Source organism: Sphaerodactylus townsendi, linkage group LG11 (genome assembly GCF_021028975.2).
Source record: "Sphaerodactylus townsendi isolate TG3544 linkage group LG11, MPM_Stown_v2.3, whole genome shotgun sequence".
Classification (NCBI taxonomy): Eukaryota; Metazoa; Chordata; class Lepidosauria; order Squamata; family Sphaerodactylidae; genus Sphaerodactylus; species Sphaerodactylus townsendi.
The window spans coordinates 47,150,512-47,166,583 of NC_059435.1; the positions used below are offsets into that span (position 1 = coordinate 47,150,512).

The window sequence follows — 16,072 nt, forward strand, 5'->3', positions numbered from 1 at the left end:
CTCTGACTCTTGGAGTAAGAAACATGGCCCAGCATGTTAAATAAATAATTTTTACAAAACGAATAAAATGGGGAAGACAAGTTGCAGTTGATCTATTTATACACTGATGTAAACAAAATAGGAGTTATAACATAGTTGTTCAATAATTCGTACGAACTATTTTCAGATGAGAGGTTTGTAAAGCATAATTCTTTGTTTTCCCAACACAGCATTATTTTGCTGAAATTTCTGAAGCTTTAAAAAGGTTTGACATGAATTAAACATCTCATAGAAAAGTGACAAAAGCAGTTGAATCCAACAGCTTTTTCATGTTATTTGTTGGATGTCCATGTGAAGATTTTTCTTTCACTGCAGTCCCTTCCACCACCATTACTGCATTCCTCTACTGTTTCTGATGGTCCCTTTTCCCCTTAGAGCAGCATTTCAGGAAGCTCACTGGACAGATAGGTAAAAATATTTGTGTGCCATCAAGTCATTGCTGATCAGGCTATACCATGCTGTCTTCTTTCTCTGAGACAGGAATACAAAACTGTATTCTCTTAAGTACACTGAATATTTACACTTAACAGCCCAATGCAAAAGGAGGGGGGATAAATCTGCGCTATGGAAGGAAGTCACATCACTGCCTCCTAAGAGGCAATCAAGGTCACGAATGATGGAGAAAGAGGAACTCCAGGAAAGCCCATAGAGGGATATGATTTACACCACCTTTTTGGTGGCTTAAGCCTATGCTGCTGAATGGGGGCATTACCAATCCAAAACTCCTTTGGTCAGCTCTGATCCTTGGAACACCCCTATAATATCCCCCTCCACTCTGGTTCAGAAGGATGGCATGAGGGGAAACTTCTGGATTCTGACATCTGGCACCCTCCCTGTCGCCAGGGTAAATCCTCTATACTGACATCAGTGCCACTTGGTGTGGCGTTGGTGGCACTGGTGCTGGTGCAACCTTTCCGTTGCTTTCAATGCAGCTTCATCCCCCAACCCTACCCCTTTGGATTGCACAATAAGTATTCTGCATACTTGCAACCCATGACACTGAGGCAGAAAGACATAGAATCATGAATAAGAATCTCAGTGCTTCCATAAACGAAAATTGATTTCTTACTGCAGTGTCTAAGAGTCAGTTTTGTTTTGCTGTTACTGCTCTTCCCAAACTCTTAAATAGCTCAGTTGTGGAGCTCAAGGTGATTCTTAAGTGAGGAAGGTAGAATCAGGTGGCAGTATAGTGTCCTTGTAAAAGTATTTTTTTCAATCCAGATCATATTTGAGCATATATTTGGCCTTGTATGTTTCTGCAGATCGATAAGACTGATTTAAACTCAATAATACTCCATTGCAGCATCTCAAGTCTGCTGTCTGAATTACATGAAATATTTAGAACTTAGCTACAAGAGGGGAAAAAATGAAATGTTTCACCGTCAATTGTTCCAGGTCAAAGGCATGTACAAGCTTTGTTTCCCACTAACGCCTGCTCTGGCAGTCAGTTTCTCTTGACTTTGAAATCTGGGCAAATATCCAATTTTGTTTTTTAAAAAAAGCTGTCACCTTTTGTGTTTTAAACGAAGAACTATAGCCTTACCTCCTGCTGACAATGTTGTTTCCTGTCCTTCTCTCTTTATCAAGTTATGATTCTCACAACTCTGTATGCTCTACCCAGAACCAAATTCTTCACAAGTTAATTCTGGAGTGCATTAGCTTTGGACAGATTTGCTAGTTTAGATCCCCAATAGTATAAAATGCAAAGGACAATTTCCTGACATCTTCAGTGCACTCCTAAGATCAATTTCCTGGAAGTAAGCCTGAGTTGTGGCGCTGACTAGAGGTGATTATGATTACTGTGTTTGTTCCCTTATCTTGAAGGGGAGTTCAAGGAATGCTGTATGCTACAAAATATTGATGGTATTAGATGATTTCTCCATCACAAATGACAGTGCAAGTTCTGTCCTCATTTTTGCATCACTAAAGACATCTTGTCATGAAAGGAGGTATAGATAAATCCCCTTAATAACGGATACAGGAACAATAGGTTTGTTCAGTGTAAGAGGTTATGTAAAGAAAAGTAGATTGGAGTAAGCTCCCCCTCCCCCTCCCCAATGCAGTGCGCCTAGAAATGTTAGATATTTACAAGCAATACAATCTTCTACATTAGCCTTGTCAGCGTTTTATGTGCCCCTCAGTCTGTTCTATTGAAATGTGGCCTATTGGGCTGATAGATTGATCTGTTTTGGTCCCCTGGCTCAAATTGATTTTATTCCCAGTGGAGCGCATGCCTGTCTTCAAACTTACTTTTCCCCCTCATTTTTACCAAGGTGACATTTGATTGACTGAGCTTGGTTATGATCAATATACTGGTGTTCCCTGGTCCTTATCATTCTCAGTATGCCTGCATTAACAAATGAACCCTGAAAATGTTGCAACTTGCTGTCAGACTGCACAGAAGACTGATATTGGACGCAAAAATGCTGTGCTGTTCTTAATATGTGCTGGAGTGTTGGTATTGGAAAACACTGAAACTATAGCCCCATGCTATTTATGTAAACTGAGACATTGATAAGAGTCACTTCAGCACTTTTTTTTCTGTTCAGCAATTTTGGCTTCTAGCAACCCCTTAGACTTTTGCTGTTGAAAAATATTGTGGAATATAACGTATTTGACTGAAGATAAGATGGTAATAGAGCAGCATAAAGAACCTCTGAAATGAGAATAATTTTTTTCTTTGTGATCTCTGTGCTCGATACCAGTGGGATCTTGTGTATCCGGAAATGTTCTGAGGCAGGGGTAGGGAACCTGCGGCGCTCCAGATGTTCAGGAACTACAATTCCCATCAGCCTCTGTCAGCATGGCCAATTGGCCATGCTGGTAGGGGCTGATGGGAATTGTAGTTCCTGAACATCTGGAGAGCCGCAGGTTCCCTACCCCTGTTCTGAGGTAAACATTTTCACCTCAATCTCCACTTGCAATCAATGGCAAGCACCAGCTGTTTATGCCTGGAGTGAGCCAAATGCTCTCCTCCTCAGTTTTTGATTGACCACTGTATCAGTAATCTTTTTGAGAACTATCTCGGCCAGAAGTCATATACTACTTTCCTAATAAAGTTTTCACATTTACTCAATAATTCATGGTGAAAGGGCAGCCTTTTTAACATTAAGCCACAAAAGTGCTTGAGTATATGAAACAAAAGAAATCTTTGTTCTATCAGTGGGGGGAAATTGCCCTCAACAGATGGACATAGGTTGTGTTTGTTGTGTTTAGGTGAGGAGCATAAATAAGACAGTTGCCAACACTGCTTACATTTTACTAAACAAGCAAGAGGCTATAGATATTCTTGGCTTAAAACTTGATTGTGGGAAAGAGCTCTCTTCACTGAGAAATTGATGTCATCAAAACAGTTGGAAACAATTATTTCAGTCCTGAGAAACCTTAGTCAGGCTAAAGCCTCAAGTTCAAGGCAATAGCAAAACATTAGCTCACAATGAAAGAAATCTGGTAAGACTAACTTGGAGAAAATATACATTAACAGCTCAAGACTTAAAGAATCATTGGCTTTTTCTCAAGAACAGACAAAAAAAAAGATAAGAATATTTAGACTACACAGATTATGAACACTTGGATAAAGACTCCAAACCAACAGCATCGAGTCTGGGGCATGTTCCATAATGATGGAAAAGTACAGTCTACCTCTGGAGCATAGATTAGATTCTCTAGAAGTTTAGTTAGCCAGTTCTGTTTCTGAAGGACAGACTGAGAAAATGTTTGATGCCGCTGCACTTAAAGAGACAGCACAATTCCTGTTTCAAGGAAAAGCAGCTGTCAGCAAACTTGTTCTCTATCTTGAGAGGCAGATTCAGATTCCTGCTGCCAGGCAGCAGCCATTAATGCATGTACTACTTGATGGCCAATAAGCAGTCTATCTTTGCCTTGCAGTGGGATTTTTCTGTTTGTACCATCTTTTTTTCCCTCCACTTTTTTGTTTCCACTGCTGTGGCTGCCTTTTTTTCATCTGGGCCGATGTGCCATTTTGTCTGCCAGCTTGGTTTGCCATGCATTCTGGGAAGTTGCCTGCCAGCTTTGGGGGGCATCTGATTTATTGATGGTTCTCTGACTACTGCTGGGGGGGGGGGTTCAGGCTTTGAATTTCATTGTTGCAAGTCTGATCTCATTAGGTCTCAAGAGCTTTAGGTGCACATGTTTGTACCACCCTGCAGGCACCCATTGAAGTTGTGTGAACTTTGTGTGATCATGGTGGGAGGCTGCAGTAGGGGGTGGCTGGCAGTGGCAGCATTCCATATAAAATGTTCCCCTGCTTCCCCCTCCCTCCTTCAGTATTGTTCCAAGCAAAACCTGGTGGGTGGGTGGCTTGGGTGTACTTTCTCAACTAACCAAGCCTTGTCATTTTCCCTGGATCCACTTGCACTATCAATAGACATCACTGTGAATTTTTTTTAGAAAAAGGAATTATCTTGAGTGAATCTCCCAAAAACTCTGATATTCACAAAATAGAGTATGGATGGGATGGAAGTGAAGGAAGTGGTGTAGGAGGATGAAGTGAAGGGAAAAAACCCTGGGGAAATCTTTACGCAGGCTGATCTTCACTTTCCCTGCAAAGTGGGGGGGGGGGGTCATGTTTATAGAGCCTTCAGAAAACAGGAATTTTCAGATCTGAAAGTGGGGATCAGTTCTGAAGAGGGGGGGAAAGTGTGTAAACAAAAATGTAACCTGAAGGGAATGTATGCTAAAAGCAAAGGAGGCCACACATATGTAAATGACCATTGAGAGAGATGACTACTGTTAGCAATCCCTATACATATATTCATCATGAACACAAGAATTGGCTCCAGAATCAGATACTTGTAACCACTATGACTATGGCAGATCCAGTTTTTGCAGAAATAGATATGAGCTGTCTATGTTACACCAAAATTATTCTCACTCTAGTCCAGGGGTCTGCAACCTGTGACTCTCCAGATGTTCATGGACTACAATTCCCAGCAGCCCCTGCCATGCTGGAAGGGGCTGATGGGAATTGTAGTCCATAAACATCTGGAGAGTCACAGGTAGCAGACCCCTGCTCTAGTCTATATGAACTCTGTTACTATCAAGGTTGGCATTGCCATTTGATTGAGATGTTACAGTACAATACACTCACCAATAGATCATTATGTGGGCCAAAGAATAAATTCTAAGTTTTATGAATTTTCACCCCCTTGGAATCAACAGAAAACAAACAACAGCAACAAAAATGTGGGTGCAACAGCAAGAAAACCTGAACTCTGGTTGAAAAGGAAATGGAATGAAACCACTGCAGACTTTTGAGGTGCCAAGACCAAAGAATACTTTAATGTCATAGATTCAAAGAAAGTAACTTACTGAATCAATTACCCTTGACACCTCCAGCTGAAACTGGCATGGTACTTGGAAGACCTGGAAAAGTATGCAAAACAAATTTCTCGAATGGCAAATACCTTGGGTCTTGATATAAACAAGTACCTCCCCCCATGTTGCAGATTCTGTTTTCAAACTGGTAGATTCAAGTAACCATGCACCAGTACCAGTTCCCATAGTTACCTTCATTGCTATAGGTGACCAAAGAGGTATGTGGAAAATAATTGGTGATTCCTATAACACAGAGACTAGAAGGTCTTTATTTATATATATTATTTGATAATCTCCTCTCCGAGGCTGGGCTCAGAGCAGCTAGTCATTCATGTTTAAAAACAGTTCCATATACTGAAAAAATATAATTAAAATATATATAAAAGTATACGCAGTTCCACAGATGGCAGTTCAGCTTACTCATATATAGGTGCATAGAGGCATGGAGTTCTAGGTCAGGCCTTAATTCCTTATGATTGTATCCACAGGGCTATTCTACAAGTTGCAAGAGGTACCGGTAAATCAGCCTTGAGTTTTGAATCAGCATATTGGAGAGTTGATGTTAACTCACTTAATTAATAGCAAAGGTACATGACATTGTAACATAAGATTATGAGGGCTAACACAATTTGTCTTGTGCATGCGAAGTCAGCAATATTAACTATGTTGTGCTTTGGCTATTGAATCCTCATCCCCCACCTTCCTGGGGGCTAGATAACTAATGGGACAGTTGAAATGTTTATAAAACACAAATCCTGTTCTTTTCATATGGTGATGTAGGCCAGTTAAATTGAGGTGTATTGTAGCATTTTACAAAAAGAAAATAGGTTACCTCTTCTCCATCTGCATTGTTCCCTTTCCCTGCAGTTCTCTTCCGGAAAATTTAAAGAAAATAGAGATTGCATTTTCAAGACAGTGAAAAGGTTATACCAGCTTAAAAGCCTGAGGATATTAAATTTTAAAAAAAATTTCAGCCAACATGGTTATGGAGAAAGCATTTGTTTCATATTCTTGCTTAATATAACCTCCTTGTACATCTGGCAGATGGGTCAGTATTTTACAACTAAAACTAATTTTTTTAGACTGGGAAATACTATTCCATTCCCTGTTTGTTTTGTTTTTTCCCTGTTTGTCAAATTTTGGCTGTAGTTATAGGATCGTAATCCTGATGGATGACTGTAATATAAATGGAGATACATATGCTTTCCCATTAAGGTACCTGACAATGGGAATGGAAAAGATATTAATATTATATTCAAAAATATGTGTTATTTTCACTAGCTAGAATAACACTATATGTATAAACATAACTCCATGACACTATCTTGTAAGAAAGTAGTTTTCAGTTATAATTCTTACTAGTTTAAAAAAATTAAAAAAATCTATTCTGAATGGACAAAAAGTAAAAATGTGAAGAGTGCTTAGTAGTATTAATGCTTCTGGACACAATACAATGATCAGCTGTTTAATTACTGAATAATCAAATATTGAATATTGTCGAAGGCTTTCATGGCTGGATTCAACTGGTTCTGGTGGGTTTTCCGGGCTGGTGGCCATAGTCTGGTGGATCTTGTTCCTAACGTTTCGCCTGCATCTGTGGCTGGCATCTTCAGAGGTGTATCACAGAGGGAGGTCTGTTATACACTGTGTCCCACTATTGGATAATCTGTAGACAGTGGTATTGATCCGTATGAACATGAATATGATATCTGAGGCACATTAGCACTGTTGTTTGCTTTGAGAGAGAGAGAGAGAGAGAGAGAGCTCAAAGCAGCACTTGACTTCCAGTGCTGTGTGGTGACTGAGGTGAGGTAGAAGAAATCCCAGTATTACTGGGATGGGCCACTTGGTGATAGTGCAGCCAGAACTATGGATGGAGAATGACTAACAGTGCTCAGCATAGTCACAGAGCACTGATGTGATAGTTTAATCTAGGAGCTAATGGCAACTCTTCAGGTGTGCTTGCCTGCTGCCTATGTCTATTCAATAACTCAATGGTGATGGACCAGTACTGTCTTCAACTGCCTGTTAGCCACTCAGCACACTGTGGATATACCTGTATTCTCCACACTCCCTCAATTATCCACTCCGTTTAGTTCACTACAAGAACTTTAGGAAGCAATGTACAGAAAAACAGAATCCTCTACTATACCATTAATTAATAGTCTTCAAGTCCCTATGTCCACTGTATGTAGGTAGGTAGGATAATCTACTACTGTTTGCTTTTTTTCTATTTTCTTCCCTTCCAATAAAAGTAGGCTTGTTTATAGCAATGCTGAAAACAGAAAATGCAAGTGTATAAATAAATAAAATCAAAATTACAAAACAGAGCAAGAACATTGAAATCAGAAATGAAACCAAGTGCATGAACAAGAGCCATCAAAAATAATCGCATCTAAAGCAGCAGGATAGAATCACAGAGAAAGCCAGAGAACCTCAGAAGAAATCAGAAGAAACCTCAGCAAGACACAGTTCAGATTCAGCTTTTCAGGAAATTCTCTGGAAAAGTATAGCCTTTACAGATACCTTTAAAGGAAAGTATGACAGGGCAAGGTGAACTTCCAGAAAACAACACTCAAAATACTCACTACTTTTGTGGACCTGTGAAATTGTGTGGAGGAACAAAATTGTGTTGGGCAGTCTTATGGATAAAGTAGATAATCCTTAGCTGTTTAAGGCTTATTTCAGTTCTTTGAATTGTGCTGCAAAAAAATCAGTGGGCAGTTGAAATGATAGAAACTATAATAGGTCCCATTTGATGCTTTTGTCCTTGCCTTTTGTTGCAGCATAAGTTTCTGGACTATTTTCTAGGCAAGTCTGTATTCCCCTGATCTCACCTGAATAGTGTCATCATGCTTGTGTTACCGTGACCAGATTAGTTTGTCCAAGAATGGCCCTGCCTGAGATGGAAAAAGTTTGCAACTGCATTCTCAAAGCTGCCATTAAGTCTTTGTTTGGGATTGATGGGGTAGTTTCCAAAATATTTTTTTCCCATCTTGGTTCATGTATATGACCGAAAATATTTCTTCAGCTTTCTTGTGGTAGCAAGGAACACTGTTTCTGTCAGCTACCAATCTCTTAAGAGCAGGCAAGGGTGGTTAACCTTTCTCTCTGAAGTCATACTTGTATATTCATTATTGTGCTTGGTTCAGTATGTGAAATTATCTGACCGAACACATGAATATAATGAAGCTGAATTAAACACTTGGTCCATCCAAGTTAGCGTTGTCTTCTCAGACTGGCAGCTGCTTTCCAGGGTCTCAGGCAGTTGTCTTTCATATCACCCACTGCCAGGTCCTTTCGCTAGAGATGCCAGGAATTGAATGTAGGACTTTCTGCATACCAAGCAGATGCTCTACCATTAAGCCACAGACCCTCCTCATTCTGGATGTAAATGTTTCACTTAATATGCATGTTGGAACCAAGTTACAGCATTGCCATGTTGAATACCCAAAGTGTGATGGGAGATGCAAGTAACATATGGAAGAGATTCACCTGGGTTCCATGGTCAGTTGCATTCCTCCTGTGTATCTCCCACTATGTCATCATTATCAACCTTTTATTGGCATGAGTTTAAAATACAACAGAGAGGTTGAGGAGAATCAAGTTAAAATAAGTAGGTTCAGACATTTCCAGCAGTTAAAACAATAAACAAACAAACTAACTAACTAAAATCTGTGGCGAATCTGTTGTGCCAGTGCCAGGAATTTGGCAACGTCTAGGGATCTCTGAAAGACTGATCTCAAAGCAGATAGAAAGATTTGACCTTGTCTGATGAGTAGGCATAGTTCTCAGTATATGGGCCTATATATGTGTCTCTTCAGGGACACCCACCTTCTCTTTATAGTATTTATTGGCTTGGATCCCACAGAGGATTTCTATGACTTAAAGGGGAGTGATTTTTTACGGATTCCTTTCTTGTGCTCTGATTTTCCTATCAAACTGTTCCTGGGATTCCCATGTTCCCCAGCAGCAGCATTTCAGAAGGAAGATGAGACAAATCAGTCATTCTCCATGGACAGAAATCTGTTCTGGATGCAGAGATTACTGGTGGCTCCAGGGCATTGGATGGTGCTGTACATTCAGAAGATAGATCTGCTGTGTAATATGTTTAGTAGCCCACAGTTACAGAGCCCACTGTTACATTGCCCACTATTTATCTAAAGTCTGCAGTTATTATGCTAAAAGATCAGCTTAAAACAAAATCTGGATATGTCTCTGTGATTTTTTTTTGGCATGCATCTTGTGAAATCGCAAGCATCTTGTTGCCTTTTTTAAAGCCTACCCCTATTGAATAGATAGTCCTAACACTTTGCTATGAACATAAATACAATTTGACTTAATCGCCATCAGCTGACACTATTGAAAACAATAGCTGTTGTGAAAACTGATGAACTGCTGTCATGAGAATGTTTTTGGATTCTTTTCCGAAATCACAGGGTGCTCAAATAAAATGTCATATGTGGCTGATTTTTAACACAGATTCATTTATTGTATTTAAACATCTGAAGAGAGACTTTCAGACATCACCAGCAGATGTAAGAAACATTTGAATATCTTAATTGAAATCAATTCCATTTGCTTTTTAAAAGGAAATGACTTAAGAATATTAACTATCAACTAATTAAAGCACTTAATTAGAGGCAGAAGCTACTTAACAAGTAATTGAGTGAGAGAATGTGAATAGGGAATCGCTAACTCATTAAATACAGTGGACAAACAGAGCTTGGCATGACTTAATTGCAAACAATGCCATGGTTTGGGCCACATAACACACATAACATGGTTCAGGCCACATAACACACATAACAAGTATATCTAATACAGAGGTTAACAATGCATTGTTATTAATCTGTTTTAATGGGGGTTTATTGTAATTATTGTTTTTATCATGTTGTTCACCGCCCAGAGCCCTTCGGGGAAAGGGCGGTATACAAGACCAATTATAAACAAACAAACAAACAAACATACAAACAAACATGTTGGACTAGGATTTGGGAGACCCAGGTTCAAATCGCTGTTCATCACAGAAATTTGCTGGGCAACCATGAACCTGTCAAATTTCCTCAGTCTAACCTACCTCAGTTATTGTGAAAATAAAATGACATAGAGGAGAATAATGTAAGCTCCTTTATGTCCCTGTTGGGGGAAAAGGCAGTAGTATAAATGAAGTAAATAAATAAACACACACAATTACTTATGTTTTCAACTGCCTATGATCTCTCCCTACGTTGTTGTTTATGTATTCATGTTCAACAGCAGAATGATTTTGCCATCATAGGTCCATTTGCAAATGTGTTTGTGTTTTAGGCTCTTGCCTGAGGTAAAGTTGGAATAAAACTTTTGCAGACACATTTACAAGATTTAAAAGTTCTAATTCCTGCCAAAGGAAAACCTTTGCCCAAATCACGATATAGGAATCCTAGGAAATTAAGTCTATTGATGGACGAAGGTATGTGAGCCTCCTTTTATCGCAGCTATCGGGCTCATAGATTTCACCAGCAGTAAATTGGTCCATTTTGTATTAAAAAGAGGGCTATTACTGTTACACGCAAATGAGATGCAAAATATTTCAGTAATTTCATGGAAATTGGAGTAATGTTTTACATGGAACTGCATAAACCTTGGCAGCTACAACCTTCAACTGAAGAGGCCTTCTGGGACCTCATGTACTTAGAGTTTACTCTACTCCATAAATCACTTACTGCTGCTTTATTGGCCCAGAAGCTTAGCTGGAAGGTATGTGTAAACAAACTGCTTTGCGGTTTTCCTAAAAAATATAGAAGAAGTTCAGCTTGTTTACTTGTCCCATCATGCACTGGTACCTTGCTGACAAGTCAGTTATTCCCAGACACTTTTTGTGATATTTCAAAATTATTGCTTGAAATATATGTCATTAATATCAGTATTAAAATTAAAGTTCTTTAATTAGCTTGGGTTTAAATATAATTGGTTCAGAAGCTTGTTGTTTTAAGTACTGATTCCATATTTTTCCTTTCTCCCTCTTTCTCTTTTGATCTTCTTTAGTGTTAACTTCACTGTATGCAAATAAATCAGTTATTTGATCATATTTTTGTTTTAATTAGATTGTTTGAAAGATCCCACCTTTCCCTCTTTTGATTTACAATGGAATATGAGTAAACTTCAGAAAAGCTATTTTTTATCTGTAAAAAAATTAACAAAACAGCTCAGAACCACCCACTGATCTTTTTACAGTTTAAAAATTAGTAATGGATCTTACCCTATTTCTGTTCTTATTATCTTCTATTGTGTTGGTTTCTAGCAAATTCATTACTCTGTGAATTTCAGATCACTCTCAAAACATTCTTACATAGGCATGATTTCTCAAGATTCAAATATAGCATTATTCTATTGATTAAATTAAATTTATTTTTGTTTTCATTTATCTTAAACTGACATTTAATGCCGTATAGTAATTGAAGTAATTGAATTCTGTAAATAGTTATTTTTGCTGCAGATTTTAAATACCGCTGTTGATTATTAGAGCTGCTGAACAGACCTTGGGGCTGTTTTTCTTGACTGGATTATTTAGAATTTGATCCAGTGAATATCTTCTGCTAAGTTGTTTTTAACGTTATGCCTGCTTTGAGCACAAACATTTGGGAGATTAGGAATCTACTGTGAAGTGCTTCTCCCAATGGCAAACACACATCTAACTGGTGTCATTACTGTTGATAGACATGTGCCCTTCTCTCAACATGATGCATCAGCAGCTGTTCAATGTTATGGTGTGTTGACAAGTGAGATCCTCCTTCCCATTATCTTGTATGCCTATGTCACTTGCCTCCTCCCCCACAAAAAGCTGTTTCTCTTTGACTAAGAATGGGTGGTGAATTCCTTTTGTGGGGGTAAACCTCAGATGATAGCAGATGGCAACACTGAACAAATGAAGAGGAGCGTTTAAATTAAACATTCTAGGTTCGATCCAACCCTGTGACATCAGAGTATGAATGCCAGGGGGTAACGTGCTCATGGGAAAATGAGAATGGGAGAACTACCTTTTTTTTGCAGGCATGCAACTCACCATTACCCCTGTTTTTAACCACACTGGAATAAAATACAAATACCACACTACCATCAGTGGCTTGTTTGTGTTGGGATTTCTGCCAAATGATTTGATATTTATATTGAAATTATTTTCACAGAGCTTGGTTGATTGGTTCTTGGATGCATATTACATTATGAGAGGCTGAGTTGTTCATAAAATCATTAGTGAAATATTAGAAACCATTCTATCTAAACAACATAAACCCCAAAGTGATGGAGTAACCATTATGAATTATAGCCTTGTTCCATTCGGCTGCCTCCAGTCAGATAAGACTTGCATACTGGTAGACTGGATTTTAATACATCATTTCAGTATGCAATCTGTGACAGTATTTCATTGACTTTAGGTAATTTTGATGTTTAAAAGGCTATGATTACATGCCATTCTATTTTCTATACAGCAATTAAACTCCTGCCCTATGGGAAAAGGGTTGGGGGCTTTTATTACTTTCGATTGGCATGATTTCCCATTCCACATGTCTTTGTCTCTTTCTTTCTTTGTGTGTGTGTATGTGTGTGTGTGTTATCAGCATTCTGTTATATTCAGTGTGACCAAGGAATCAGAATACTTGCAACCCATTAAATATCCAAGAACCAGAATACCCCCCATTAAATATATGTTTATTCAAAAGATGTGTTCATGTTTTAATAACTAAAAGTAAGGTCAGAGGTAGTGTCCAGAACAAAGCTAATAGACTTAATGTGTTTGGTTAGAGTGTCTGAGAAACAACTTCATTGACACAGCTGACAAATAAGCAATTTATTCTTCAGTATTGACTCCTCTTTTGAATGAGAGCAGCAAAACAAAATTGTTAAAAATGTCAAATATTTTATTGTATTACAGGTATATTTTATTGAACATTTTGTATAAACGTGATCTGTGGTAGTATGATTGATCAAATAAATTATATCATCATGAAACATGGGCCCCTTCCGCACACGCAAAATAATGTGTTTTCAAACCACTTTCACAACTGTTTGCAAGTGGATTTTGCCATTCCGCACAGCTTCAAAGAGCACTGAAAGCAGTTTGAAAGTGCATTATTCTGCATGTGCGGAAGGAGCCATGGTGAACTTTCAATTCACTTTACCTGTATAAAGGCAATGTGAATGCTACAGAAGTCTCAAAGATAGGTCATAGATAATGCTGTTGAGAGAGGTTTTTCTCACCAATAAACAGGTTGAAATTATAACATTATGGGAACAATTTACTTTTCCATCTATTTTAGGGATTCTTGTAGCTGAATAAAGATGAAGCTGAATCCAAACCTTTTTTGACATGACTTTAAAATATGACATTAAAAAGTCTCTTGTTTTCATAAGTGGTCAATTGTGGGCAATATATTTTAGTGATTCCTCTGCTGCCCTGTTTTTTTTTTGTCTCAAGAGGTCTGAGTTAGGGTCCGCTATAAGTTACATTTTTGGGTTTCGGATTGATTAATGTTCTGGGGCTTTTGTTCGCTTACTGGTCACAGCCTGACTGTTTGTTTTGGAGTGTGGTTTTCCCATGGTTTTCTGTTTAGAAGGGAAGTCTTTTGCAAAGCATCCCCAGTTGCACTGGTCCAGTCTGTCATTTTGTCTATCTTCTGCCTACCCTTTCCTTTTAGTTTCCATGCAGCCTCCTTCTGGGGAGGTTGCTTGCTGTGGTGCTGGCTTGGGTCTATCAAGAATGCAGTAGACCATGTCAATGGTCTACTGGAAAGCAGGAAAGAGCTGGAAAACCCAAAGAAAATGTTCCCTTACTCAACAAGATTAAAATATTGAATTCACTGCTGGAGAATGTAGTGATAGACCCTGTCATGGATAGCTTTAAAAGGGGATTACACTGATTTATTGAATAATGAAAGCCTATTAATGGCTGTTAGCCATGAGGACTAAAAGGTATCCCCACTTCTGAATATTGGTGCTTGGAGGAAAAATCAGGGGGAGGCCTTAACCTCTATTCCCTGTTGTTGGGCCCTCCATAATCACTAGTTGGCCACCCTGTGATACAGGATGCTGGACTACATGGATTACTGGTCTGATCCAGCACAGCTCTCCTTATTTTGTTATGGTCTTATAACACAGAAGGAAAAATAATCGAATCCATAATTGGGAGGCTGCTTAGATATTGTACCCAAGGCATACTTAAAGTTGAAATTTTATACCAGCTATGAAGTTTGCATTTATTCTTTGTTTTTTCCTAATTAAAATCTTCTAGTGATCCCATAGATCTACACATAACCTGAGATACTTGTGTTAGTAAAGCTCAAATATATAATGGCGGAGTACAGTAAAATAGTTCCAATGGGAAAAATGTGTACTGTGTTTTAAATAATTTTTTAAATTCAGAATTTACTTTCTCCTCCGCCAAATGATTCTGTAACATAAATTTGAACCTCTCTCTCATCACTAAGTCAGATCCATTTCAAGTGCATCAGGGCATTTGAGTATTGTGACATATTTTTTAACATCAGGCTGTGGAAGACACAATCCCTTTGATAACTAATCAGTTTACGTTGTTTTCACAAAACAACAGAATCTAATTTATTTTTGTGCCCATCTGGGCGAAGACTTCTCAATTTACGTTAAATTAGCAATGATAGACTGCTATTGGCCTTTTTTCCCCCCAGGAGAAGAAGTTGATAGACAGCTGTGCAGAGATGCTATCTATCCAGTCCCCATCATTTGCGATGTTCCATGCCCAAAGGATTGTGTACTCAGCACGTGGTCTGGATGGTCCTCCTGCTCACACACCTGCTCCGGCAAAACCACAGAAGGAAAACAGATGCGTGCCCGTTCTATCTTGGCATATGCAGGTGAAGGTGAGTTCATTTTCAGTGATTTTGGTATTTGGTGGTGTATTCTTAATATTCCCTTTTGGTCATTAGCAGTATTAGGAGGTGTGATTCGAACGAAACAATGACTTCAACACTTTCTTTTGAAATTATACCAGTACTGGTATTTTCAAAACAGGAATCCATTTTGTTGATTATATTTTGCAAGATATTTCTTCATCTTTCAGTTTTTGTTTCAGTTTAGTCTCCTGTTTTATATGGATCAGGTATCAAACTGGTACACATGACCAGTGGTGGGATCCAAAAATTTTAATAACAGGTTCCGATGGTGGGATTCAAACAGTGGCGCCGCCGCACACACGCACCTCCAGTCCCTATTGGGCAGGGAGGTTGCTTTAGTAAGCCCTTCTCGGCACTCAGAAAAAATTAGTAACCACTTCTAGAGAAGTGGTGAGAACTGGTTGGATCCCACCTCTGCACATGACACTGCCTTATACTTAGATGGTATATCTGAATTAATATTGTCTATTCTGGTTGCCCGTGGATTTCTAGGATCTTAGGTGGAGATCTTTCAGAGCACCTACTACCTAATTCTGTGAATTGGAGGTGCTGGAAAATGAATGTGGGCCTTCAGTGTTCTAAGCAGCTGTTTTGCCACTGAACCATGACCCTTTCCCAGGCAGCCAGCCCTTTTTATGGCAGCAGCCTCATTGTCTAGACAAACATACAACTATTGCTCCAAGAACATACATGCTAAGCAAAGAAATCTAAGCAGAGGAAAGTAGGAAAGACTGTAGAAGCATGTTTAAATACAGCATTCATGAGTATGCTTTGGTAGGTCTGCATTCTTC

General features: G+C 38.8%; 1 protein-coding gene across 1 annotated transcript in view; it reads left to right on the forward strand.

Moving 5' to 3' along the window:
* The window catches only part of THSD7A (thrombospondin type 1 domain containing 7A), a 324,043-nt gene that overhangs the window by 214,315 nt on the left and 93,656 nt on the right, over nt 1–16,072 (forward strand). The window contains exon 9 of the mRNA XM_048510570.1: nt 15,057–15,248. Coding sequence (XP_048366527.1) covers nt 15,057–15,248 — 192 coding nt within the window. The remainder of the gene's footprint in view (nt 1–15,056; nt 15,249–16,072) is intronic.